The 26,205-nt window shown below is 52.3% G+C and overlaps 3 protein-coding genes across 5 annotated transcripts in view; 1 reads left to right on the top strand and 2 right to left on the bottom strand.

Annotated features, from left to right (window-relative positions):
- Nucleotides 1–680: 680 nt before the first annotated feature.
- Nucleotides 681–2,071, bottom strand: DDIT4 (DNA damage inducible transcript 4). Its single transcript, XM_042863145.1, has 2 exons — nucleotides 1,950–2,071; nucleotides 681–1,718 (listed from the first exon to the last, which is right to left on the bottom strand). Exons 1-2 carry the CDS (start codon nucleotides 2,044–2,046, stop codon nucleotides 1,237–1,239), a joined length of 579 nt encoding a protein of 192 aa, XP_042719079.1. The 5' UTR covers nucleotides 2,047–2,071; the 3' UTR covers nucleotides 681–1,236.
- Nucleotides 2,072–5,036: 2,965 nt separating this feature from the next.
- ANAPC16 (anaphase promoting complex subunit 16) lies at nucleotides 5,037–12,216 on the bottom strand. Its single transcript, XM_042863522.1, has 4 exons — nucleotides 12,154–12,216; nucleotides 10,544–10,701; nucleotides 7,537–7,611; nucleotides 5,037–5,699 (listed from the first exon to the last, which is right to left on the bottom strand). Exons 1-4 carry the CDS (start codon nucleotides 12,207–12,209, stop codon nucleotides 5,584–5,586), a joined length of 405 nt encoding a protein of 134 aa, XP_042719456.1. The 5' UTR covers nucleotides 12,210–12,216; the 3' UTR covers nucleotides 5,037–5,583.
- ASCC1 (activating signal cointegrator 1 complex subunit 1) overlaps nucleotides 11,956–26,205 on the top strand; it is a 27,601-nt gene continuing 13,351 nt past the window's right edge. The window contains exons 1-7 of one of the 3 annotated variants that reach the window (XM_042863519.1): nucleotides 11,962–12,031; nucleotides 13,501–13,632; nucleotides 14,550–14,649; nucleotides 15,469–15,566; nucleotides 16,893–17,071; nucleotides 23,606–23,742; nucleotides 25,692–25,811. In XM_042863519.1, the coding sequence (XP_042719453.1) occupies nucleotides 13,527–13,632; nucleotides 14,550–14,649; nucleotides 15,469–15,566; nucleotides 16,893–17,071; nucleotides 23,606–23,742; nucleotides 25,692–25,811 (740 nt within the window). In that variant the 5' untranslated portion in view covers nucleotides 11,962–12,031; nucleotides 13,501–13,526. Of the gene's footprint in view, nucleotides 12,032–13,500; nucleotides 13,633–14,549; nucleotides 14,650–15,468; nucleotides 15,567–16,892; nucleotides 17,072–23,605; nucleotides 23,743–25,691; nucleotides 25,812–26,205 lie in introns of all 3 variants that reach the window. The other 2 variants (XM_042863520.1, XM_042863521.1) reach the window with 2 other exon arrangements.

Here is a 26,205-nt window from a genome sequence, read left to right as displayed (position 1 = left end):
GGCTGGCCCAGCTCAGCTCCAGCTGCACCAAGGTGCGCGCAACGTGGCTCCCAGTGCTCTGGTGGGGGCTGGCTTTGGCAGAAGTAACTTTTCTTGGTAAGTTTTCATCACTCAGTGTCTGAGGTAAAAAGAAACACACCACAGAAGTCTGAGCCAGAACAAACTTGCGTTATAATAGAAATAAGTCAGCTGGTTTTTTTATCTCCAGCCTGGTTTTATCCTCCACACCTCATGCCTGACCCAGCGTGCCTGTCTTAATTACACTTTAGTGAAAGCCTTTTTTCTGAGTTGTTATAACTGCTAATTGCAGGCTGCTGTAATTGCACTCATTGGTGTAAATGCAGGCAGGCTCAGGAGCACACGTGGAAGAGGGCACTGCCTGGGTAGGTTGACACACACACTCTGTTTCACCCCTGCACCAGACTCTCCTGCTGCTTGCCAAAGCCCCAGACACATCCCGGTGGCTGTGGGCAATGGTGCACCTGGGCTGCTCAGGGGCTGAGTCAGCCCTGCCTGAGTCACAGCCCCGTGCCCCACACCGAGGCGTGCTGCAATTCCTGCCACCTCCCATCATCCCGAGGCCCCTCCAGGATGCAGGGCAGCAGGGGGATTTCTGCCCGCAGTGGAGGTGCTTGCATCATCCCTTCCCAAAGCCCAGCGAGGACAGGGACACAGCAGGGTATCACTGAGTCAGGTTTTATTAGAAAAGTAAAAAAATGACACAATTGCATAGGAAGTCTTGCACTTGAACATCAAGTGTATGAGTGTAACTGTAATCAATGAAGCACACGGGCCATATCAGGGAGGGATCCTGCCCTCCATCCCCGTGCCACTCACACACCAGGCTTCTCCCCGTGACAAAGACACACATGATTTCAGACCCCCGCTGCCGCACCAGGACCCACAACGCAGCTGCCAGATGTCAGCAGTGGGGTTTCTTATGATCCGGGCTCAGCTCAGCCGTCGCTCACTCCCACAACACGCACACACACACCCTCCCCCACAAACCCCATTGATTACAATCATTGATACCAAGAAAAAAAATTGATCAGCAGGAGACCGCCTGCCCCCGCAGCAACCCTGCCGCCGAGCCCAGGGGCACGGCCACAGCCACCATCCTCCTTGTGGGTCCACAGAGCACGGGGCCATCAGCGGGGCCACGGCAACACCCCGGGCCGCCCCAGCACGGCAGGCACCGAGGGCCGCCTCGCTTTCCAGGCTGGCAGCGCTCTCCCATCAGCACTCCTCGACCAGCAGCTGCTCGGAGCTGTACAGCTTCTTCTTCATCACCGTGAAGCCCGTGCTGAGCTTCAGGGACTGGCCGAAGGCTGGGCTGAGGGCGGGTGCCGAGGCGAGGAGTCCCTGGATCTTGGGCCAGAGGCGGGAGTCCAGCCGCAGCACCAGGATGAGCTGGAAGGTCGGCACTACGGCAGGGTCCGCGGCGATGCGCCCCACGTCGTGGCAGGCCTTGCCGTGCTCCACGCAGAGGTCGAGGAGGGCTCCCCGCAGCCCGCACGGCTCGCTGCAGGCCAGGCGCAGCAGCTCGCTCCGCAGCTGGGAGGCGAGCTGGGCCGGCATCAAGAGGCGTGAGCGGCGGCGGGAGCCCAGCGGGGCGCTGCCCAGCGCGGCCTGCACCAGCTCCAGCAGCCGGGCGCTCAGCAGCTCGTCCTCGGGGTCGTGCAGCAGCTCCAGGTCCGGCAGGGAGGTCTGGTCGGGGTCTGCAGGACGAGACGGGACGGGTCAGCGCGGGGGCTCGGGGTGCCGTTCGACCGCCCCGTAACGCCGCACCCACAGCCCTCCGCTCGCCCGACACCGCCCGGCCCCCCGCAGGCTCACCCTCCCTCCCCTTGCAGCTCTCCGGCCCCCGCTCACCTCCCTCCGGGCCGTAACGCGCACCCACAGCCATAACGCGCACCCACAGCCCTCCGCGCTCTCCAGCCCCAGCTCACCTCCCTCCGAGCCGGAGGCGCTGCCCAACGACTCGCAGTCGGAGCTCTCCAGGCTGCCCCGCTCACCGCCCGCCAGCCGCTCCCACAACCCAGGCATGACGCCGACCCCGCGCCCCGCCGCCCTCTCGTTCTGACCGGCCGTACCACGGCCCGGCCGCTTATATAGAGGCGGCGCGAACCGCCGCGCCCCCTCCTCGCGTCGCCAGCCAATGGCAGCGCGGGGCACGTCCGCGGCGTCTCTCCTGCCCGGCGACAGCGGGCAGGCACGCCCCCTCCTCCCCCTCCGCCGCTCGGCCCCGCTCGGCTCCTCTCGGCTCCGCTCGGGGCTGTGGGGATGCGCTGCGTAGCGCCCTCCGATCGCGCACGTACGTGCTGGGACGGTGCCAGAGCTCGTTCCCAACGGAGCTGCTCTCGACGCGCTTGTACGAGCGGTGCGCAGCTGCGTGGCTCAGAATAGGTGGAGAGCAGAGAGGGGCTGCTGGCTTTGGGTCAGAGCGGGGGGAAATGGCAAACGGGCAGAAATGAAGGTAGAGGGTCACGGGGATCGCAGCTTGCTAAGATAAGCTGGGATTCAAACACGGCCATCCAAGGCTTTGCTGAACGTAAACGTGTTTCTTCCCTCGGCATAACGTGCCCCGTGTTTGACCGCAGAGCCCCCACGACAGGTTTCGGACTCAGCGAGGCGCTTCGCTCCGTGCGGCGCGGCCGGGTCCGAGCTGCCAGCAGCACGCGGCAGAGCGGCCGAGGGGCGCGGGGCTGTCCGTGCACGGACTTTCCGGCCGGGCCGCTCTCGGCCGGCTGCGCCCGCGGGGACGCCCCCGCCTCCTTCCCTCCCTCCGAGGATTAGCTCCGCTTGATCACGCCGCTTTGCCGCTTTCGAGGGGCCGGGGCCGGGGGAAGGCGCTGCGCGGGGGCTCGCCGAGTGCCTTGGCGCACGTCCGCGGCGCGCAGAAGGGTCACGTCTGTGCCCCGCGCGGGGCTACGGCCCCGGGGGATGCGGCAGCTGCGCCCGACCTCACGCTCGCTCCCCGAAAGCCATTCGGCCTGCATTATCCCCACGTACGCGGCTCGCAAAGCGCGATCCCGCGGGGGGGAGGGGGCCAGAAGGACCGGCGGGCCGCTTGGGGGCGAGGAGATTAAACGCGGCAGCGGGGAGCGCGGCGCGTCCACGCTGCCGTGCCGCCGGGCGAGGCGTGCAGCCCGGGCCGGCCGGGACGCGCACGGTGAGTGCCCGCGCCCCACGGCTGGCGGCCTCGCATCAGTGTTTGGGGTTTGGGCCCAGCGCGTGCCTTGGCTCAGCATCGAGGGCCCGGGGCCGCGCCGGTACATGGCGTTCTGCCGCGAGCACCCACAGGAAAACCAGCGAGCAGCCTGAACGGGACTCTTTGTTCAGGCTTTTTTTTTTTTTTTTCCCCTCCCCGCCTCAACTTTTGCTCGCAGCTCCGGGGCTCCCTTCCCCCTCCGCTCCCAGCTGCGGCCAAGCCTCAGACTAATTGCGGAGCCGTTTGGCGGTGCTCACGCGGGCTGCCGAGACCCCCCAGCTGTGGGCGTGCAGCTGAAAGTGCGGGCTTTGATCACCCCGAAGTCGCCCCGCAGATGTTCAAAGCAGAAATGGGACACACCGGGCGTTCCCAAACCTGCATTTGGAGCAGAGGGAGAGGGGCTTTGCAGCAAGCCCTCCAATTCTGCTGCCTTACATAAAGTGTTTACCGAGCGCGAGGAGGGACGGACTGATGTGTTTTTGCATTTGTCATACTGTACACGATGAACTTTTCACTTCCTCCGAATCGCTCTCACACACACGTCTATTTTGGTGCTGTGCACATACAAACACACCATGTACGGCAGGGGGTTGGGGTTGTTCCCTGGGTTTGCTTGTTCCAGCCGCAAGCCCAACAAACACGGAGGACTGGCTGAAAAACAAGGACAGCAGGAGGTTCAGCCCCAAGAGGACACCTAATTGGTGAGACCTGGGCAATGCCGTGCACCTCAGCACCAAAATGCCCCCCTCTGGCACTCGCTGCAAAGCTGCGACCTGTCCTTGTGCCAGCAGGCAGAACCCTGACATCCCCATAGCCGCAGTGGTGGCAAAGTTTCTTTTTGTGCAATAAAAGCAGAAGTTTTTTTTTCTGACCGTGCTGACTGCAGCACATAGGGTGGGCGAGAGTCAGGCGGAGCTCACCTTTGGCAGGTAGTGAGGGCAGCAGTATTTTCAGCACCTTTGGCCACGGTGGGTTTATGTGGCTGGGGCAAGCAGCACTCAAGTAAGAGGAGGAAATCTGGTGGTGAGGGCAGGGCCTCTGCTTGCACAGGCATCCCAGGAGCTGGCTCTGCGATGCTCTCCATCACGTCCCGCACTGTGAGAGTTCTCCTATGTCTACAATCTCAGCCCCTCTCTGCAGGTAATGAAGAGTTGGCTTCGGTACCAGAACTCATGTGTAAACGGAAACAAATGCAAAACACGACTGCGTACTTTTCCCCTTTGGTTTTTGTTACCACAGATTGCTGGCAAAACTGCTGAAATGTGTACAGATTCAATGGCGTCTCAGTTTCAACCCAGATGTGGCTGGACTGAGGCTGCTGAGTTTAAAAATAAAAATAAAAAAAAAAAAACAAAAGAACAAAAAATGATCTGGGAAGTAAGATAATGAAGATGGAAAAATTAGGCAGCTGGATTATTAGGTTGTACAACTGCCGAAGTACTGAGCCCATCCCCCTGCTGGCGAGCGCAGTGTTAAGGCTCCGATGGAAAATGAACATGTTGAAATGGTTATGCCAGAAAACAGAAACCCAGTTCTCCTTAAGAACAGAGCTGAGGTACAAATGAAAAACAAGATGATTAAAATGCATGGATTTAAACCAGGATTAAAATCTGATTTAAGTCAATTCACTTCTGAGCATAAAGCAAGCGTGCTTTGTTTTCTTTCTCTCAGAGGATATTTTTGATTGTACTTCAGTTTACCATTACAACAGCTGAGGTGCCTCAGAGCTCCATTAAACCTGGTTCCCACCTCAACAGCTGACTGTTCCTTTCATCACACCCCTCCCCCCACCCCCTCCCATACTAAGTAGTGAAAAAAGAAATGGTTTCCAAGACAGAATTATTTTATTATCACAGAACAATTTAACACATAATAGGGAGGAAGAGGGTTTCGGGGTATTCAGGGCACAGCTTCCGCATTAAAGAGCCATGTGCTACCAGCACTGTGCAGACAAAAGAGAAACAGTGCTGGAAAGAAGACAGTTTCAGCAATACAGGAGCACCGCTGACAAAGAGTCCCCCTTGCAGCTGACCCAGGACGCATCTCATCCTGTCAATTGTCCAGAAGAAGGGCTGGGACTGCAGAGCCTTTCTGAGAGGGCCTGGAAGTGCTCTGCAGAGGCCTGGCTGGAGTGGCAGAGACGCACGCTTCCCAGGCAGGAGATAACCTGGGCCAGTGCACAGGAGGGAAAGAGCAGACCAACTTAGTGGGTTCCTTCCCCTGCCACTCAGCTTTATATCTCCCTTTCTTTCTTTCTTTCAGCCCAATCCTGCTGACACAGCTGTAAATACCCTGATAGATGGTGGCGTGTTTTGAAGTTGGGCCAGAGAGTGCCTTTCTTCTGCTCTCCGGCAGCAGAGATCCAGACGTGCTCAGCCCGACGAGGGAGTGAATCCCAGCAGCTGCTCTATTGGCTTGTACCTCCACTCATCTGCCTCCAGCTCCTCTACCAGACCAGCCAGTTTTTCCATCCGTGCAACTTGTTGATCTGCAAGAAGTTCAAAGGTAACCGTGGTTTGAAACGACACTGCAATTAAACTTTGCAATTAGATGTAAATTCCCAGCTGTCAGTGGGGAACACAGTGAAGAATCGACCCCACCAAAAGCTGATTTGAATGCAAACCCACTGTACATGACAGCGTGTGCAAATGGCGAGAGGACCTCGCCAGATCAAACAAGGAAGCAAAAGGGACAGGCTTTTCTGCTTGGGAAATGCTGAATCTGTCTTCTACCCATCCCTGCCCTGCCACAAATTGTAACAAGGAAATGTGAGAGGACAATGAGTGTAAGGAGGCGCAAACAGCATGGAGTTCTTTTCTTTAGCATAAACATTTATGGTACAAAAGAACAGAGAAGTTTAGAGAAAGCCTGGCCCTGCACAGAGCAAGGAACTCCTCCTGCCAATGATGGTCCTTTGGGAAGAAGCTGGATGACTCTAGCAGAAGCGCTGCAATCCGAGTGTGCTAACGACAAAGAACCTCAGAGGAGAGGCAGGTTGCCTCCCCGGGGTTCCCTGGGACAACTTGTTCCGCTCAGCTTTATTTAAAACCAGTTGTGCGCTTGGCATGCAGGCTCCATTTTCAATTAAATGAGCTGAAGTGGTACAGAGATGAGAATAGCCCTTCTCTTGGCTGCACTGCAAGTTTCATAGCTTGGCAGCGTCTTGGAAAAAAAAACAGCCTGGCAGGAGCCAACTTGCTAGCAAAAGGCATAGCATAAAATGTGCACAATTTGTGCTGACTGCAGCCGCAGAGGTTGGGCGCTTCTAAAGGCGCCTGTTCTCACTCCACCTCCTGCGACTTGGTATTTTGGGAGCCATCAAACAAACAAACAAAACGATGACCTCGATCTTATTTTAAGCCTTTCCCCTTTCCTTCAGGGAGGCAACCAAGCGCTCCACAAACCAGTTCCAAAAGCTGCTGCTCATTAGGGTGCCAGTCTGCATGGCAGCCGCTGGTAGTTACAGCCACTGGTAGTTACAGGTGCAGGAGAGCTGGGGCTGTAGAAACAATGGCTCCAAAGTTCAGCTTTGCTTTGCAATCGAGAAACATGGGATCACAGCCTGAGACCTCCTCCTGGCAGCCATCACTGGTGGAGGACAGGAAACCTCTCCGGTCTGAGACAACACATGGAAGTGCCCATTCTAGCTGACGAGAGGTGGAGCCCAGAAAGGATGTGACCCTCAAGAAACGGATGGGCTCTGGTGCTGAGCTCTGCCCAGCGTCCTGAGAGTGAAGCCGTGCAGTTAAGCCCATCGTTCAGTTATCATCACCTGGGCCACGGGCACAGATCCCAGGAGGGAAGTAAAAGCTCATGCAAGGCTCTTGGGGAGAGACAGAGCACAGTCAGCCCCACCACCTCACACCACACTCTTGTGCAGAGCAGTGCATCCGCTCCCAAACACTTCTGGAAACCTCGCTTGACCCTGGCAGGGCTGTGAGGCTCAGCAGGGAAACAAAGGCAGCATCAAGTGACTTGCCTGAGGCCAAAGAGGCAGTCAGTACCAGGCCACCATCAGGTCGTGGGCGTTTCCTGCCCCAAGCCTCCTCGCCTGGCCTCACCTCCAGTGAAGGCAGCTCTGCACAGGGTGATGGAAAAACAAGCTGCAAGAGGCATGACCTATTCCCACCCAGGCTGTGTGGGTTCCCTTTGCTTTGCATAGGGCTTGCAAAAAGACTCACTGGTAGCCTGACTTGGCATTAATTCACAAACTTAAAAGGCTATTCTGCTTTTTTGTGGTTGGCACCCTAGAATATGTCAGCCTCTTAGCTGCTTTTGCCCCCATCTTCCCTGATCGGCATACAGCTAAAACATAATGTGCTTACCGTGTTTCACTTGCTTTAATGTAGATGCAACCTGATAGCTGAAGACAGACTCACAAAGAAATCTTTCCGAGCCATCTGTAAATAGAAAAAGGGAGGTGGTTTCATCTGTTCTGAGAGCCCTGTGATGGAGCAGCCCTAACTATGGCCAATATTGTTATATTTGAGCTGTGGGTTTGCCCATCTGTCTAGTTTCAGTGCTTTCTCTTGCAGTAAGCGTGCAGCGCTTTGGTTTCTAGGCCTTGCAGTCAAATCCTACCAAAGGTTTCAGCTGGGGCTGGCAGGCAGGCAGGTGGCTGTGCTACCTGGGAGCCATCGCTTCTGAGCACGGATCGCTCGCTGGCTGGGAAGCAGCCACTGCTACAGCAGTGTCAGCAGGTCTGGTCCACCCAGCCCACGCTTCCTTCCTGGGGAGCTTCCTGGGGTGTGAGGGGCAAGGGAAGAGGGATGGGGGGGGCCGGAGCTGCCCCACTGAGTCTTGTGCAGCCAAGCAGAGAGCAGGAAGCAGCTCTGCTCCCTTGGAACTGCTGCCACAAGGAGCTCCACTCACAGGCATGCAGCTGTGTGAGATATACAAGGGCAGAGGCGGACAGCCCCACAAGGAGCTTGCTACAGCCCAGCTGCTCCCATTCATGTGAAGCAGCACAGGCATGCTGCTCGTGCACCAACTTTGGGAGCCCTGTGGCTTGAGGCCACGACTGCAGCCGATGGGCTCCAGCAGCTGCCGCATGCATGCAGCAATGACACTTGCAGCTAGAGAGGACATGTGAGAGAAAACTCAAAGCTCTCCCTTTGTTTTTATGTTTAACACCAAAAAGCCAGCAACTGAAGCTGTATGTGCCAGCAGCTTAACCACCTAGACATGAAGTGCACTGACACCTCCTTGCTTGAATAAAACCATACTGGGTTTGGAAGAGAAAGGAGAATGGCCAGGAATGGCCATTCAAGATGGATTTCCATCAAGCTGGTGAACCCCCTCTGCTCCAAACAGCTGCTTGGAAGGGACCTGTGTTGGCTCACAGTAAGAGGCTGTGACCCTTCTGCAGGCTGCTGAAAGCCAGCACCTGTCCTCATGACCAGCAGCAGACCTGGCAAGCCGTACACACCTGATGGAAACTGCAAAGAGCTGCGTTACTTGAGCCCTCACCTCCCTCAGACATGTGGAGAATCACACTCTGCCATGGCATTTTGGTTCTAAGTCAGTTGAATGAATTCCAGAGTGCTGTCAGATTGACACAGGGGCTTTGCTCTTAGTAAGGCTGCAAATCCACAAATACTGTTACATTCCCTCCATCAAGTAATTTTAGTCTGTTTTTAAATAGAAGCTAAGCTAAGCAGAAGCTAGCAAATATTACGACAGCCTCTGATTCCCTCGGGGCTCAGACACTTGTGTCCTTACAATGCTTTATGATTTCCCATGGGCATAGGCCATAACCCCACACAAGGGATTTCAAATAACGTGCATCTTACAAGCTAAATCAGTTAACTGATCATGCAACATCTGAGGAGTAAAGCAGCCTGGTATACAGTGCTAATTGTGTGCCAAGGACTAATGTGGCTTATGCCACTTCCTTTTCCAAAAAGGACTGATTTAGCAACAAGCGAATTACAGTGCCAATAAAAATCAGTCAGTTAGCAGGGATTTTTGAGAAGGAAACAGGTACGCAGCTACCACACTAGCAATTGCCTGAAGAAGGTATGAATGTTATCACCTGCTATCTCAGAATGAAGAAGCTAAAGTTTCCTGTGACAGGGAGAGTGTACAATTGCTGCTGCCACCCAAAATGGATTGGTCAGCCCAAAATAAAATCAAGTACATGCCGCTCACTGTTAAGATGAGGAAGAGCAGCAGCTCTAAGGCTGAGGGGACAAATGGAGCCCTGGCAACAGGCCTGGACAACTAATCTGAAGTTGAGTCCTGGGTGAGAAGGAAGAATTGAGCTGCACCACAATCGCAACATCCTCTCTTGCAAGCTCTCAAAATACTGTGTTAATGCTGCACCATTTTCAAGCATAACTAGCGCTGCTCAAATGCTCTCATTACCTCTGTGGGAGACAACTGCCTTCCCTCTCCTCGGATTCCCCATTTGCCTCGAGCCCAGCCATCCAGGCTGAGCAGCTCTCAGGAAGAACAGTTGCCTGTCTATTTGCTAACATGAAGTGCTTCATTATTTTAATTTGTTTTGAGGACTCATTAAGTTCTATGAACAACTCTTTAGTCATAATTACCTCAATAGACTGGCATAAGGACTCTAATGTGTAATAAAAACAGCGATTACAACACAGAGCTCAGTTCCCAGCTGTCCTGCGCTGCCATGTCATGTCCATACCTAGGGAAACCCAGGCATGTCTGAGCCACAGGGCCAAGGCCAGCTAATATGGCCCTGTAGAACACCGTGGGGGGATTGTGCTCAGTCTCCAAAAGTCAGGAGAGAGGTCTAGTCCCTATTTGCTGCTGAATTTGTGCCATACAGCAGGAGGCACGCCTCCAGCTAGGTCAAGGGTCCTTATCATCCCTTCATGCTGCTCACGCAGATCCCTGCAGCAAGGCCTCAGCTCGCATTGAGAGCCAAAACAAGCCTTGCATTTCCTGGCTAGCAGGGACACAGGCTGCCTTCTGTACTAGCCCAGTCCAATCTAACCCCAGAACTTCTTTTGCCAAGAAAAATACTCCTGCCTCAGCTATCTTTACAGTAATTCCTGTCCGACTTCAAAGGATAAGCTAACAATGAGCAATTAATGCTGTCATGTTCCCTTTCAGGTGGATCACTTCCTTGTCTGAAGCACTGTCACGGACTTAAAACTGAGGTGACTGCAAGAAAAGTCACTTCCTCACAAGTGATGGTAGGCAGGGAGCCACCAGGCAGGCCATGGGAAAAGGCACTGCGACAGGGCCCGGCCCTGGAGCTTCCTTCCTCCCCCTGGCTTCTGCCAGCCCAAGTCTGAGCGGGCCCTGGGGTCCCATGCTTGTGGGGAAGGAGGAGGTGCAGAAGTCAGCCTGTGCAATCACCTTCCAGCATCTCCCCGGCTCCCTTGGGGTAGGTGAAGAGGGCCTTTCGGGGCGGTGCCAGGTCCGAGACACTGAAACCGGATCCTGTCACAGAGCTGCCACTGACTCCGCCAGCTGAAGAGGATGAAGAGGAGGCGGCCATTTCACCCCGTCCCAACCTGCAGCCATGGAAGGGAAGCAGAGCACAGTTAGGAAGGGCACCTCAGCGGCAAATTTTCTCACTTCTGGGCCAAGACATCAGTGCTAACGGGTGCATATAGGACCAGGAGCCTCGTCCCAAACACCCACAGGGGCAGGAAGCCAGCCACAGGGTGCATGCCCCGGCCTGCGCACATCCGCTCTGGCTGCACCGCTGGAGTTCCCCAGCACATCGCAGCGGCGGGGCACGCAGCCAGGCACGCCCATCACGGCTGACTCCAGAGCCGGCCGCTGAGAACGGCTGCGGCTTTGCACCCTGCTTAGCCGCAGGCAGCTGTCACACCCCACGGCAGCACCCCCGAACGGCGGGCAGCCCTCGGGCCGACCCTCATAGCGAGGGGCCTGGGAACGTCGCGGGATTGCTGCAGCACATAAAAATAACCTGGTGCAGGTCGCTGACCCAGCTCCGCAGGCTGTCAGCTGCTTGGCTCTGCTCCTGCTCCCGAGAGCCATAAAAAGACTTCTTTATTTTGGCCTCATTTCCAGGAGCACAAACACAGAGAAAGCCCCACTCCCTCATACAAGCTGGAAGCTTGCAGGACTGCCAGTTCCCGTGCACATCCTGCGCGAAGCCGCACCGCGCCCCGGCTGCAGCAACAGCGCCCTGCCTTGCATCAGCGCCCGCCTCGCGTCAGCTGCCCTCACAGCGTGCCCTGGCCTCCTGCAGCAACAAACAACATCTGCCTGTTCAGCACAAGGCTGGCCGCTGCTCGCCTGGCTTCTTCTCAGTCTTTCTAGAGCGACTGTGTGTTGCTGCGTTGGTGGGAATGGGACGTTTAGCACTTATCAGGTACCTCCCTCAACGCTGGGCTGAGGGAGCCACTGCTCCCTCAGCCACTGCTGGGCTGTTCTAAGTGACAGCGCTTGCTGCTCCAGCACAGCGCTTAACACTGCATCCCTCCCCACTACAGGTGTTTCTGTTCAGCACCTTTTGGCAGGCTCTTTTATGTGTCGTTGAATCATACAGTGCCCTATTACACCAGATATTTGGAAGAAATTCTTTACTGGGAGAGCGGTGAGACGCTAGAGCACCCAGACTACCGAGGGGTGAATGGCCCCCCCGAGGCTTTCATCGCCCGCCATTTTGTGTGTGGGACGAGGCTGCCCGCCCGCGCGTGCGCCGCCCCGCCCCGCCCCGCCCCCTGCCCACACTCCTGCCCCGCATGCAGCGGCTTCCGCGGCGCCAGTGCGCCTGCGCCCCCCCCCCCGGGGGGGCGGCCCCCCCCCCCAACCGCCGCGCATGCGCCACACCGCGGCCCCTCCCCGGCTTCCGTAGCGAGCCGCTTCCCGGTGAGTGCGGTTCTTGCCGCCGACGCTCCGCTCCCGCCCGGTCGAGCGCCCTCCCTCTCGCCGCCCGCCCCCTTTCCGCCTCCCTCTCGCTGCGAGGCTCGACTGCCCGCTCCGGGCCTCACCTGGGCGCCCGCACCGCTTGGCGCAGGCGGCGCGCGTGATCGCGCTCGCGGTGCATGCTGGGCCGGGAGGGCGGGCGGGCGCGCACTGCGCGCGGCCCCAGCCGACTTCCGGTGGGGGAAGAGGGCGGTAACCTTGGAACGGCGCTGTCGTGGGGCGTGTTCGGGGGTTGGTGGTTCTACGTGTGTGGAGCGAGGTGTGGGGGAATGGAAGCCATGTGGCCGCGAGCGCCGCGGCTCGGCAGGCAGCGTGCACGGGAGCCTCGGGAGCGGGCTCTGTGCCTACCCTGTCAGTGCCGTGGTAGCGCTCCCACAAACGCTCCGACGCAGGGCGGCGTGCTGCCGGAGCTCTTGTTCGCTGGCGGGAATCTGTTCTAAAAGCGCCTGGGTGAGCGGAGTTGTTGCACGTAACCGTTTCGGTGGCGTGTATAGGTTTGAGGTCTGATCGACCGTACTGCTTGCCGTGCTGCTGCACGCCTGCGTGTGTTTTCCACAGCGAAAATCAGCCCGCGTCTCTCTGGAGCACGTCCAGAATTGCCTCCGTTTGTCTCAAACTCGGTGTATTTTTTTCACGGGGAATCTTGTTTTTTGTATTTTCTGTGGAAATAAAAGCACCATGTAAGCTCTGAGAAACACGGGGGCCACACAGAGTGGTGCACTGAGGTGATGCAGAAATGCCGTACAGGGCTTACATGGTTTTTAATGTTTTAATATCTTTAGGCTGAAGGGAACCTAGGTGCCTGATGTCCTGTAGCAGGGCAGCTGGAGGGGAAGCTCAGCCTTCCTCAGTAGAAATAATGAAGGGCCCACAGAAGGGCAACACAGCTGTGAGCTGGAGCCAGGTGTCTTATGGGGAGTGGCTGAGGGAATTGGAATTGGGATGGGTCAGTCTGGAGAGCAGGGGAGACCTCATCGCTTTCTGCAGCTCCTGAAAGGAAGTGGTGGAGAGGTGGGGTTGGCCTCTGCTCCCAGGTAACGGTGAGAGGTGACAGCCAGGGGGAGTTGTGCCAGGTGAAGGTCAGATTGGGAGTTAGGACACGTTTCTTCTCAGAGTGGTGGTGCATAGGCACAGGCTGCCTGGGGAGGTGGGGGGGTCGCCGTCCCTGGAGGTGTTGCAGAGCTGTAAAGATGTGGTACTGAGGGACGTGGGCAGCGGTCTGGTGATTAAACAAGATGACCTTAGGAGTCGTTTCCAACTGTAATGATTCTATGCAAAAGGATAATGTGAGATATGCTGGTGTGGTTGGGTCACAGCCCTTGCAGAGCTGCTGAATGCTGACAGGGTTTGAGGAGCTCAGAGATACCTCTCAGGGCTCACCTGCCCTCACACAGCTGCGTGTGTGTTTGCAGCTCACTGTCCTTGGAAGAGCAGTGTGATGGATGTCCTACGGCCCACCCTGGTCAGGATCGGTGGGCGAGTGTACAGGAAGAACGTCATTCATGAGCAGGTCCAACAGCAGGAGGAGGAGGACTTCTACACAGGTGTTGTGCCGCACGGGATCACTGCAGTGGCATGGGACAGAGCTGACACTTGGTGTTGCCTCTTGTGTCTGTGTGCATGAGGGCCTGTCTGTGTGGTGGAATGAGCTGTGAAAAGCAGGAAGAAAAACACTTTGTGTTGGGTGATCACTGTGACCAAAGAGTGGATGTAGCCATAATTACTCAGTATGAGTTTGTGTGTCTGTGTTGCTGGCTGTTGATCACTTTTGCTGGCTCTGAATGATCGCTAGTAAAGAAAAAAAAGCCACACCTTGGCTCTGTAGATCTGTTTTTCACGGGTTCTGCTTTGCTTTTTGTTGTCTTTCTGCCTACGTGTTTGTTGTAGTTCTGTGTGAGTTGTAGACAGAAAAAAAGTCCCTTTGCTATCTTTCAGAGAGAATTGTGACCGTGGTGTTTCTCCTTTCCACCCTGCCCTTCAGTGCATCAAACAAAGCAGTTATAAGCTGCCTGCTACCTGGATCCATCCCTGTATGTGAGAGGAAGCATAGAGAACCCCCTCAGCCTCTTTCTGGAAAGTGTATTTGATTTTAACAGGCACAAATCTCTGGACCTTTGAACTAAACTTCCTCACCTTCTATTTTTATTCTTCTGCGACTTATAAATTTCTGCTCCAGTGTCTCTGTGTGTTGTTGGAGAGCGGTGCAAAACTTGGAGGAGGGCATTCCCACCAAGCTGTTGCACAAATTGCAGCCAGGATGAAGCCTGGGCTCTGAGAGTACGGGCTCTGCACCTCCCAAGCAGGGCAGATTTTGAAGCAGTCATTATGTTTTTTTGAAGCTGGTACAAGGTGAAATAAAAAGCAGTTAGTTGCAGCAGAAGGGAGTATGTCTGTTGCTATCTTCAACCTCAGGGGAAGGCTGTGAGTCTGTTGTCCTACATAGCGCTGCTTTTCCTGGTAGGGCCCAGTGACTGTGCGGATGAACCATGCGATGCCTTTGTGGTGGAAGAGACTGAGAAAGGCTTCCAGTGCAGAGTGGAGGTTCCCAGCCCCTTATACAAGTGAGCCTATTGGGTTCTGGTTTCTGTGAGTTGCCTTTGACTGGGAAAGCTTTTCTGTGCAGAATATATTTTGGCGGGGTTCAGGGTAAGCGCCAGATCTCTGTTTTGTGTCTGTCCTGCTTCTGGGAGAGGAAAATTGGCAATGCCTTTCTACTGCCACGCTTGACTCCTAGCCTTTGCTGTGGCAGAGACAGCAGGTGGTGCTTTCTGGCTGGTAGGAGAGTGTTTGAGCATCTCTTCCCTTGAACATGAAAGTGTCAGCGAGAGTGGAAAAAAAGGAGAAAGAACTGGGGTGAGCAGCCTGCCAGGGGGATTTGTGAAAGCTTTGAGAGAAAGCACACGCACCTGGAACCGGCTGTTGACTCAGATCTGATGTTCACTAGGAAGCCTGCCACGTTCAAAGCTTTATCCAGTTAGTTTTTACAGTTTTATGGGTTAAATAGTTTTACTGAACTGTAGAGAGGGAAAGGTATTCTTTTGTTTTTTGGATGCTGGCAAATGACTATCTCGAGCAACGCACCAACTGGGAAGTGTCATTAGCTCTTTGTCTGGGGTTATTGGGGGGGGGGGGGGAAGGGGATAACGTGGATGGTAATGCTGTGGCAGGATGTGCCTCAGCTGAAGCAAGTTGTAAGCCACTGCCTGTCATCCTGTGGCCACAGGCTGATAGCAGCCACAGGGCCTGCATCCTGAGCTGGTTGCATGTGTCCTCTGACATGGACATGTCGTGTGTTAGGGGAGCCACTGGGGCAGCTGGGCTGTGGTCCCTGGTGAGGAGTGGTCCAGCCATGCTGTGCTGTTCTGCTTTTATACCTCCAGGTACATAATAGGGAAGAAAGGAGAAACCAAGAAGAGACTAGAAACAGAGACTCGAACCTCAATCAGCATTCCCAAGCCTGGAGTGGAAGGAGAAATTGGTGAGTGTTCTTTCACTGGCTCTTCCATGGACATGATTTGAGCAGGGAGGAGGAATAGGAGGTGTTTTCCTTTAACTCCTGCTTCTGGCCCTGGCTCTCTTTATAGCCCTGGGAAAACCACCTCCCTTTTGAGCTTTTTTTCCTTGACTGTAAACCTCTATAAAACAGAGTAAGAATCTTGAGGAGGGGGAAAAAATTCCCTTTTAAGCCTATGTATACTCTCACTGAAGTCACTTCTTAGATACAAATGACTGGCATTTGAACTTTGGGCTTTGGACCTGAATGTGCTTTTTTTTGCTGTAGTTATTACCATAGCCATTACTAAGGACTTGCAGTATACATCTAGAAAAAAGTGTTATCTACTTAGACAGGAAAGAAACTTCATCACATTCTTTAATATAAGCAGTATTTTGATGACGTTGCTGTCTTTCTCATAGTGAGAGCAGGCATCCATGTACCGTATGTTCCTTCTCATCACTTGCAGTGACTTAACAAGACAGGAGGTGTTGCTCACTGGGTTTCTGCCTAAGTGGGAATCCAGAGGGCTCTTGCTGTGCGGCGTAGAGTTACGCTCATGACGGGGTAGGGAGGATTAGGTGACAGGGGACCCAGCTGTTGTGCTATGCAGGAATGTGGTGGCACTTCTCAGTAAGTGGGGCTTGACTTTTTCCTGAGAACTATGAAGAACTGTTTGGAAGGCTAAGAGACGTTGTAAACATGTAATAGTAGGAAGCCAAGAAAATCTTGCTCTTTGCAGTTCTTTCCTCTCAGGATCAAGTGTCCTCTGTTTGGTGCATACACAAACAACGTAGGGCATCCTGATCTTTTGTAGATTTCCTTTGTCGCTTCTACTAAGAGACTGCTTTCATGAAAACATGAAATAATGCTCTAGAAATCTGAAGAGCCGCTGAAGCGAGTGACTCTTTGCAATTGTTTTTTAGACACACAGAGGCAGCTTTCTTGTGAGCAGAGGGATACTTCAGGCATCATCCTGCCTTTGCAGAGGAAAGTACAGTCGTGCCAGGCATTTTAAGTCAAGCAGGGAGTCTGGCAAGATTTCTCTGTGCGTGGCTGGGAGTTTTAATTCCTGTCACTTCGGAGAGCTCTGGGATAACAGTAGAGAGGTGCTGTTGTGCAGGTTTTTCTAACTCCTTTTTGGCAGCTCCCGAGTGAAATGTTCCTACCTTCACAAGATCCCCCAGTATCGAGCAGATCAGTAGGATGCACAATCACGGTCCATTTACGTACCGCATATTTCGCGCGAGTGCCAGCGGTCTCCCTGTGGCACCGTGAGAAGCGGCCGGGTGTCGCTTTGTTTCCTTGCAGTGATCACAGGGCAGCAGCGCGGCGCCGTCATCTCGGCCCGGACACGCATCGATGTTCTTCTCGACAGCTTCCGTAAGAAGCAGCCCTTCACACACTTCCTGTCCTTCGCTCTCAACCAGCCCGTCATCCAGGAGAAGTTCCTGCAGTTCAAGGAGGAGGTGCTGGAGAAATGCTCACAGGTAAGAATCCACGCGAGAGCTCCAGCTGGAGGAAACCTCTTCAGCAGTCTCTCATTCGCTGAGAGAGGCTTTTGCCCTTTACCTCAGAGGCCTTATCCTTTGCTTCCTTTCCTAGCGGTGTATTTCTTACAGGCCTTTTGCTTAAGTTGGTGGCTCTGCTGTGAGTTTATTGGGAAACCTTTTGGAATGCAGAATAGCTTAGTTAATTTGCTGTCAAATATGTTGTTCTCCTTTGAGATTTTCCTAGGTGGGATGGTATTTTTAAGATTCAAACAAGGGTTGTTTCTTCTGGGTTTTTGATTTTTAATAGGAAAGGTTCTAAATAATGTAACAGACCTTTCTACATTTAAAATGATTTCATGTAACTGTGAAACCAAGGAGCGATTCACAAGTTTGCTGCTGCTTCTATTTCACTTTTCTTTTGGTTACTGACAGTGGATGAGGATAGGTGTCAGGAAATGACTCGGTAGCACACGCCATCCTGCTAATGTAATCACTTCCCTTCTTCCCCTGAGAGCCGGTGCTGACAGTCCCTCCTACTTGCCTTCAGATCTGAGAGCACCGAGAGCAGCAGGAAACAGCTAGGCATAGTGAAAATAGGGATGGGATGAAGTGAAAGTAGAGCATTCCCTGTTGTATTTTAGTTTGCTGCTGCTTTGACAGAAATGGTATCTCAGTGCACAGGGCCAGCCTGGGAAGAGGGAATGATGTTATTAAATTGCTGTGTCCTCTGAGTCTGCTCAGAGGACATCTCTAGGCAAGAGGAGTGAGTTCCCCTTTGCAGCAGCTGAAGGTTAGATTGTATGCATGCAGCAGGGTTTATGGGCTAGTATTTTTACCGTTACATCCGTTGCTCCTGCTTATGCCTTTCAAAGGGAAAAGCATAACCTTCCTAATTGCACAGCTTGAGAAGTGTTGTTTCCTGTGTGTTTATGCCTTGTGTGTGAATTACCTGATGTCTGGGGAAGATTTTTCATGGTTGCTTGTACACCAATTGTCTCATCTCTAACAGCAGAACTGGGCTGGCTTTGCAGTCTTGTTTCTACAGGCAATTCTGATTTAAGTCCCTCTTCTCCACCCAGCTTTTTATTTCTCTGACATCTTTAAGAGGTTTCTATCACTCAGATTTTCACCTAATGTCAAGTACAACTGGTACTGGCCAATAGATACAGGAGCTGGCAATGAGTGCAATGCCATGAGAACTCATTCCTCAGGCTAGGAGACTATCACTGTCTTGATTTTCAGTCCCACAATCTAGCATTAACTACTCCTATATTAACGCTTCCCTTTATTAAATAAAAGCCCTGAAGTCAGGGGAATGGAAACATCAGACTGAGGACAGAGCGAGCCAGCCCTGGAGCTGGTGTCAGTGGTCGCCTGGCTCCCCCTGTTGGTTGTTCCAGTGCTTGTGGAGGTCACTGAGTTATGGGGAGAGAGGCACCTTTTGGGGGAACTGTTAACTTCAGCATGGGCTCTGGCAGCGTCTGCTCATGCCTATGGCCCTGGACTGAGACCACTGCATTCATCCTGGTGTTTCTCTTGTCCTTTATCCCCTTCCAAAGTGGCATATAGCTGCTACAGTCCTTTGCTTGAATCTCCCTTTACTCATCAGTCCTTTCAGATATATCTAGCCCTGCTCTGCTTGCCTTGGATCCTCCTGCTTATCTGATCTTCCACCTCTGGTTGTCTGCCAGCAGGCCTCGTATCTTCCTGCGTAGAGCAGAACCTTGCTCAGTTCTGGCTTCCTGGCTGCTCAGTATAGTGCAAATCTTTTCACTGCAACATCTCTACAATGCAGCTTCTTCTATTCATCTGCAACTAATGCCATCATCCACACCGTCATCCCGTGTCTTTATTCCTGCCCTATGTGGGCCTCACCTGATCTCGTTCCTCCCCTTGCATTTTTCTTGCCTGCTGCCTTGGTTGCATCTCTGCAGCCCACCATCAGCCCAGCCTCTGCTGGTGGTCTGCCTTGTTCTCCACATGCCTCCTAATCTGCCCCGTTGTATGATTTGTCTCCTGCTCGCTCTTAGCTGTCAGTTTGCATCATATCACTGCCTGCCATCCACTTGGAAATGTTTTCATAGATTTATCCTGGTGCTTTCCCCAGCATTGTCAGTCACATTCCTAAGGAGCTGTCTGGGAACATCTGCAAAACTTCCTGTGCCTGCTTGTCCTCCATGGCTGCAGAAGCTCAGGTTTGGTCAGAGAAGTGCTGAGACCACTGCTTGAGACCACGCTAACCTTTGTCTTCTCTAACCTTCTGTTTCTTCTGCAGCCTCTTCATGCTGTGTCTGGATAGCACAGCATTAGCAAAGCTCTGCTCGGTGGTTAGGGAACCTGCAGGCTGGAGCCACTGGCTGGAACTGTGCTCAGAACCAGCACTTAGACGTGACTCCTCCTCATTCCAGCAGCAGCACTCAAGACATCCTCTCTGCATTTTGCTGCTGTTGAGTCATCTGGGCACTGTTGGGAATCTCCCCAGGCAGTGGCAGCCGGGGCTGCCCTGCAGCAGGGCTCTCCACGCAGTGTGGGTGCAGGGTGCCCCTGATCTGGGGGTACAGGGTTGTATTGACCCTGTTCAGTGGCCCGTGTCTCTCAGGAGGCTTGAGAAGTTTCATTTTTAGCTTGAAATATATAAGTCAGTCAGAGGCAGGTATTTGGAGGTTTGCATATGGATAGCCAAGGAATACACAGGGCTTTATTTTTTCTATCCTTCCTTCTCCTGGTATTAGCAAAAAGGCTTCTAGATACATTGCTGCCTCTTAGTTCAGGAGTGTATTGCAGCCCTGTATGTCTCTCAATCACTCTGCAGCCAGTAATGCCACTCTAATACCACTTTATCTCACAGCGGGGTCTGCTGGAAAGCACATCAGTAATGAAAAACAGTAATTCAAAACTGTGCCTCACAGAGCAATAAGAGAGCTTATAGATTTGTCCAAAGCAACAGGATTTCTCAGGATGCTTAGAGACATCTGAATAGATTTCAGGGACACAAGTGTTGAGCTTCACTTCCTGTTGCAATTTGCTGGTGCAAAGCATTGCAGCATTAGGTAGACTCTAGTCTTTGCATGAACCTCACTAATAGTGGCAAGGAAGGGGGAAACTGGGGGGTGTGCGTGTGAGGGTTTCTTCTGGCCATTGAGCATTTGTGAGGGACTTTTCTCTCTGAAGCAGTTGCCATGACAACCATTCATTTATATTTTACAGCATAGGGTATGTTGGTGGTGTTATGCTTTCTGACTCTGTTTTTTTGTCCTCGAAACTTTCTGTTAGACAAACGTTGTGTCACGATACAGAGTGCTTTGGGTGTCATTCATATGTGGCATTAGGGCAGCCAGCCAGCGAAGCAGAGCTGTTTTGAGGCTGATTTAGTACAGAGATAAGGAGGTGGCTCACCTGGCTTGGGTCCTTAGTGGTGTGGTGCAGTGGGAGCTCAGGCTGTCTGGGTGACCTTGGGAGTCTCCTAGCACCAGCCATGCTGGTGTTGGAGTGAGGAGGACTGAAGCATTTGTTGCAGGTGGGTAAAGGAAAAGGTTTAGGTTCAGCAGTGAAATTGCCATGAAAAATCATGGTTGGGTTTTTGGAGCGGTGCAAACACAGCATTTGCATTGTTAACAGGCTGCAGATGTAGCATGGAAGAGAAATATGATTGCTGTAATAATGCCAACCTGTAAATATCTAACGTTAATGAGGTATTACATCTCACAGTGGAAGGGACAGAAAATGGGAGGGGTTTTTCAGCCTGCAGTTCTTCAGTCAGTTCAGGAAATGCTGTTTTTCTGGCTCGCTCCTTTGTTTGTGGGTTGGGGTGGGAGAGGGCATGTAGCTGGCATGCACTATCCTGCTATTAGGGAAAAAACAGAAAGCTGTCTGCAAATATTGGAAGCTCTTAAGACAGCAGAAAGGATGCAGCCAGGGAGGAAGAGCTAAGCAGTGTGATCCTTTGCCTTGTCACGCAGAAGGCTCTGCTTTGGTCTTTGGTTTCCCTGCTAAAGTGTCTTAGATTTATAGGAACAATGTGCTCAGACTTTGCAAAGAGGTGAAGGCTCCTAATAAAAGTCTTTCCTTGTTCCATCTAAAGGAGGAGAGCAAAGGTAGAGGGTCTAAGAGGGAGATCTAATTAAAAAAAAAAAAAAAAAAAAAAAAAGGAATTGTTAAAGGTACGTGCATGGAAATGTGTTGTTTTTTGTGCCCACGACAAGTCAGTGTCTGAGAGAGCGGCACAAGCTCAAATGGGCAGTCACACACAGATGATCCATACAGGGAACGTTCTTCCTGCCTCTCAGTGCATCCTTAGGTGGTTTGAGTGGTGAATTTTTGAGAGAAGCACTAGGGTCTGTTTTATGTGTTTGTGTCTTCTAGCAAATCCCTACAAACACGTGGCTTTCACGTTCCCCTGTCGAATGCAGGGGATTCTCCTGCTTGTCCTCACCACTCTGGTGCTGTGCTTTCCATTCTGCTCCTTGCTGTGCATGTGATGCAAGGAACGCTCACCTGTCACGACCCAGGGGAGGAAACTGGTGCTGGAGGAGTTTGTCACCACAAGGCACTCAGGTCTGTGTCTCGGAATCACTGAATCACCGAGATTGGAAGAGACCTCTAAGATCATCCTGTCCAACTGGCCATATGTCCCACTGGACACAGCGGTTAAGCATAGCAGAAACGAGCCTTGGATAAGTGGGTTCAAGCACTTTTGCATTTCAGTGAACTGAGCCCAAGTCAGAAGGGCTGCTAAGACATCTGCAGAAATGTTGCTTGCTCCAGAGAGAGCTACTTCAGACACAGCATCCCGCTCACACATGGGGGAGGTGGGATCTTCCGGCCTGTGAAAGAGCTGTAAGTGCTGTATGTGGGAATTTCGGGAGCTGTATGAAACACCAGGGGTAAACCAGGAGACTTGTCTGGGTCTTGACCCTTCTCTCTGCCCTGCTCTTCCCTGCTGGCTGTCCCAGCAGCGCAGTGTGCAGAGGTGCCATGCCAGCACTTTGTCAGCTGTCAGCCCCCACTCAGGCACTGGGAAAAGGCTGCTTTTGGGGCAGGTCAGTCCCTGTCCCAGAAAGCAAGGGTTGGGGTTTTGCTTTCTGTCCTGTGAACTGCTTTACTGTGCAGTCTTCATCACTTGTGTGCACTGTGTGAGTGACGTCAGATGCTTGTCTCTGGCAAGATGGACTCAAACTTTCTCCTGGTTGCTATTACCAAGCTGTTGTTTTGTATTGGGCCAAATATCCCCCAGCTATGGGTACCTTTAAAAGAGAAAGACCGATGGAGAGGAATTGTGTCTGGTCCTGCACATTAACAGCAGTGTGAGTGAAAGGGAGCAAAAAGGCTTTAGCTGCCTTCCCTCTGGGAAGGTGCGAGATGGAGGCACCCACCTTTCCTGTCCTATGCTCAGGGCATGCCTAATGTAATTCATCTGTGCTCGTTGCAGGTTGCTGCATGGTGCTGAGGCTTGCAGCATCCTTTGCCACTAGCAGGATTTGGGGTCTCAGCCAGCAATAAAGCAATTAGCAAGGCGAAGGCAGGTACATGCTCTGTCAGCTAGGGACGCTGAGTTTTGCTCATCTAGCCCAGCCTGCAAGTGCTGCTGTCAGCAAGGATATGGGTGTTGCCACAGCATGAACAATGCCTGATGAGATGTGAGGCATTACACCAGCTGAGGGATGCAGTGTTTAAACGTCAGAGAGGTTTTATTTCAAACTCTGAAGCTCGGTTAGAGACTTCAAGGCTGTCATTCGCAGTCATTGGGCTTTTATTTTTGGACATATAAACGCTTCAGCAGTGCTGGATTCTTCTGGAGCTTAAAGCGGAGGTTCATCAGTGTGCTGATGGGAAGTGGCCACCAAGTGGAAATAATTGTTTTAATATGGGTGTGTTAACCATCCTCAAAGTATTTTTATGAATATTCAAGAACAGAAAAGCATGTTCCTTAAAGCTGAGCACTGCTCCACCTGGGAACAGTTCTTCCTCAGCAACAACACGTAGCTTTTCTTTTAAAGGGAATTTAAACTTAATTCATCTCAGCAAACTATAGGGCACCTGGGAATGAGAAAAATGTAATTACCAGAGCTGGTATGGGCTGTGCTTGTGTTGTGAGGTGCAGCCAGTGTTTAGACAGGATTTAGAGGCTATTTAGAGCTTGCCACTGCAGCTGGCTCCAGCTTTATGGCACAGAGAACACACTTTGCTCAAGTTCTAATTTTGCACTGACTTGCACCGTGTCCATGGCTGGTGGCAGTCACTGCTCTGATGGCTGTGGAGGTCTGGAGCCTGCCCTAAAGAGCCCTGATCTGCCTTTGGACCTCACTGCAAAAGCAGGTGGTGTGCAGGCGTGTGGTGCTGGGCTCTGCCTCGCTCCCAAAGTCTGTGCAATTCCCTCTTGTTTTGAGTTTAAGACTAGCAACTTGCCTAGCGATGCAGAGATGAGAGGTTTGATGCTGGTGGCTTGCTGCTTGTTCCCTGCTGTGTGGATCCCTCTGAGAGGTGTTGTGTGTACATGCTTGAGATGAGATGCTGTGTTTGATTGATTTGTAGGATCATGGGGTCAGCAGCAGCCTGTTCCAGAACCCTGCAAAGCTCCACCTGACGCTGGGGACGCTGGTGCTGCTGAACGAACAGGAGATCCAGAGAGCGTGTGACCTCCTGCAGCAGTGCAAAGAGGACTTTGTAGAGTAAGTGTTGCAAAGGAATGTCAGCACCAAGGGCACGTGTAGGGGAAAAGAAGCAAGCTGTCTTTGATGAGGAATGATGAGGAGAGCAGCCTGACAGTGTATCTAAATTCCAGAAATTTAGGAGGCTGAATGTTTTGAGTAAGAGCAGCAGAAATCGCCAAGAAATCACAACCAGAGGGCACAGCAGTACTCTCAGCTCAGTCCCTGCAGACCTGCTCCAGACATTTCTTGCATCAGTCCCATTGTTTTTGTGGGAGCAATTCCTTGCTGTCCCCTGCCTGCTGCAGGGGGAGGGATGAGCTCCAGCACCTTCCCATGTTGCCTACAGCGGGCTCCAGCACACCGCTCCTTCCTTCCTGCCTCAGAGCAAATGCTGAGGTGTCCTTGACATGCATTTCTGGGTGCAGGGAGCGTGTAGGGAAGGCAGTGTGAGCCATGTGAGTCATCACTCTGAACCATTCAGCACTGGTTCAGGAACTGGGCTTTCTCACCGCCTGTTAACACGGAACTGCAGATATTATGGCTCAAACTGTAAATGTGTTTGAATGACACTGTAATTAGCTTATCTCTGTACGGCTTAGAAAATTGGAGATGGCCTGAGGGGCTGCTGTCCATATTTATTTATTTATTTTTGCAATACTTTTGCACGGAGGGCATGGATTCCTTATTTGTATTTCTTTATTTTCAACTTTGGTGCGTGAAGAATTAGCCACACTGTGCTAGCTGACACCTGTGGGAATCAGTGCATGGCCAAAATTCTTACCTCCTCTAAAAGGAAGGCTCCCTTTTTTCAGCTGCTGACCAGAAATGCAGAAGTATTTTCAGGGGAAGGAGCTGCCCACAGCAGTTGAAGAGTGCCACCCTCCTCAGGAGTGGATTGAGCTGAGACAGAGAAAATCTTGACTCTCCACTGCCTTTGGAGGAGGAGTCAACACTTGACTGTGTTGACAGGTATTTCCCCTGCCATAGCCAAATAAATAGGCCTTTAAAATCAATTTAGGCTCCCTTCCACCCATATGAACCTTCATTAGCATTCATTTATTTTTACTAAATGCAAGCAATACTGTCTGAAAGTCAGTGTGCCCTCTTTTTACAATTTTTGGGTATGTGGCCTCAAGTGTTTGTAGTCTTACTTGTGCTGTTTTCCTCCCAGTAATCATACTGGGAGAGGGAATTGCACTCTCCTGTTCCACCTGGTAAGTCTTACTGGGAACCTCTTGAGCAGGCTGCACAAAAGCAAGCAAGGTTAGAGCAAAGTCACACTCCCACTTAACTTGTGGTCATTACTTCTGCCTGCCCTGCACTGCCCACAAGACCTCAGCGCTGATAGAGGCGGAGGCACTTGCTCCTGGGAGCTCTTGCTGCAGCACACGCCTCCTGTGATGTGCTCCTGGAGAGCAAGGAGGTGGTGTGTTTGGGAGCAGATAGGCTTCACGGTGTGCTGCTGGGTGTGGGAGTGCATATTACATCCTCATGCAGTTCAGGTTTCGTGTTCCTGCCAGAGTAGCTGGTGACGGTTTTTAAAGCAGTTCTATGTACTTCCAGCATTTGTAAGTGGATGTTGAAATGTACTTAAAGCTGCCTTCTGCATCAAGTGCTTTTGCCAGTGAAAATCAATGAACTGGAGGCTTTGTGTCACAGTCGCTCTCTTTGTGGGGAAGGCAGCAGCTTCTCTGGAATGAGGAGTTACACCATTTGACTGCTGATAGCTTTTGTAAAAATAAATAGAGATTTCTGCTTTGAGATGGCCTGTGAGTACTGACAAGTTGACTTAGTGTATGTCTGAAACAGTGAATGTATGAATTCAAATTTAAATGTTTTTGTGGTATTTTTTGAGATGATGAGACAATAGCAACTGTAGCTTTTTGAGCTTTAGAAATTAGGCAGGAGGAATGCTACATGCTGCATTTCTAAAGCAGTGCGACGTTTTGCTTTTTCTTCCATTTTAGCCAAATTACGGGAGGCAAGCCTCTGAGCGTGGAGGTGACTGGAGTGGAGTACATGAACGACGACCCTGCCATGATGGATGTCCTTTATGCCAAAGTTCACATGAAGGATGGCTCAGACAAGTGAGTTCCTTCTCCTTCAGCCCCCAGAATGCAGGCAGCGCTGAGCAGCAGCAGGAGAAACCTCTGCTGTCCAAAGTCTGCGGGTGCTGCTTGCGATCCGTGGGCTGGCAGTCAGGAAGATTAAGTCATTCTTGCTTCCTAAACCAGTTAAGGCAGTGCTGTGTTTGGTCTTTGAATCAGTCCGTGGTGTTGTGGTGAAGGATGTCATTTGTTTCTGTAACAGTCTGTTGGAGTGAGTAATGGTGCTGTGGCTCAGGCAGTGATGAGATAGGCAAGGAGGTGCTCCCCAGGTGACTTAAAACAAGGACAACTTGGCCTCTGCTGCCTGGTTTCCAATGGATGGACAAGGTGAATCTGGATTTTATTCTGCAGCATTTCATTATTCTTAAAAGCC

Source organism: Lagopus leucura, unplaced genomic scaffold (assembly GCF_019238085.1).
Source record: "Lagopus leucura isolate 7727_CA_CO unplaced genomic scaffold, USGS_WTPT01 Super-Scaffold_739, whole genome shotgun sequence".
Lineage (NCBI taxonomy): Eukaryota > Metazoa > Chordata > Aves > Galliformes > Phasianidae > Lagopus > Lagopus leucura.
The sequence above is the reverse complement of the archived record's forward strand: the minus strand, read 5'-3'. Positions and strand labels throughout refer to the sequence as shown.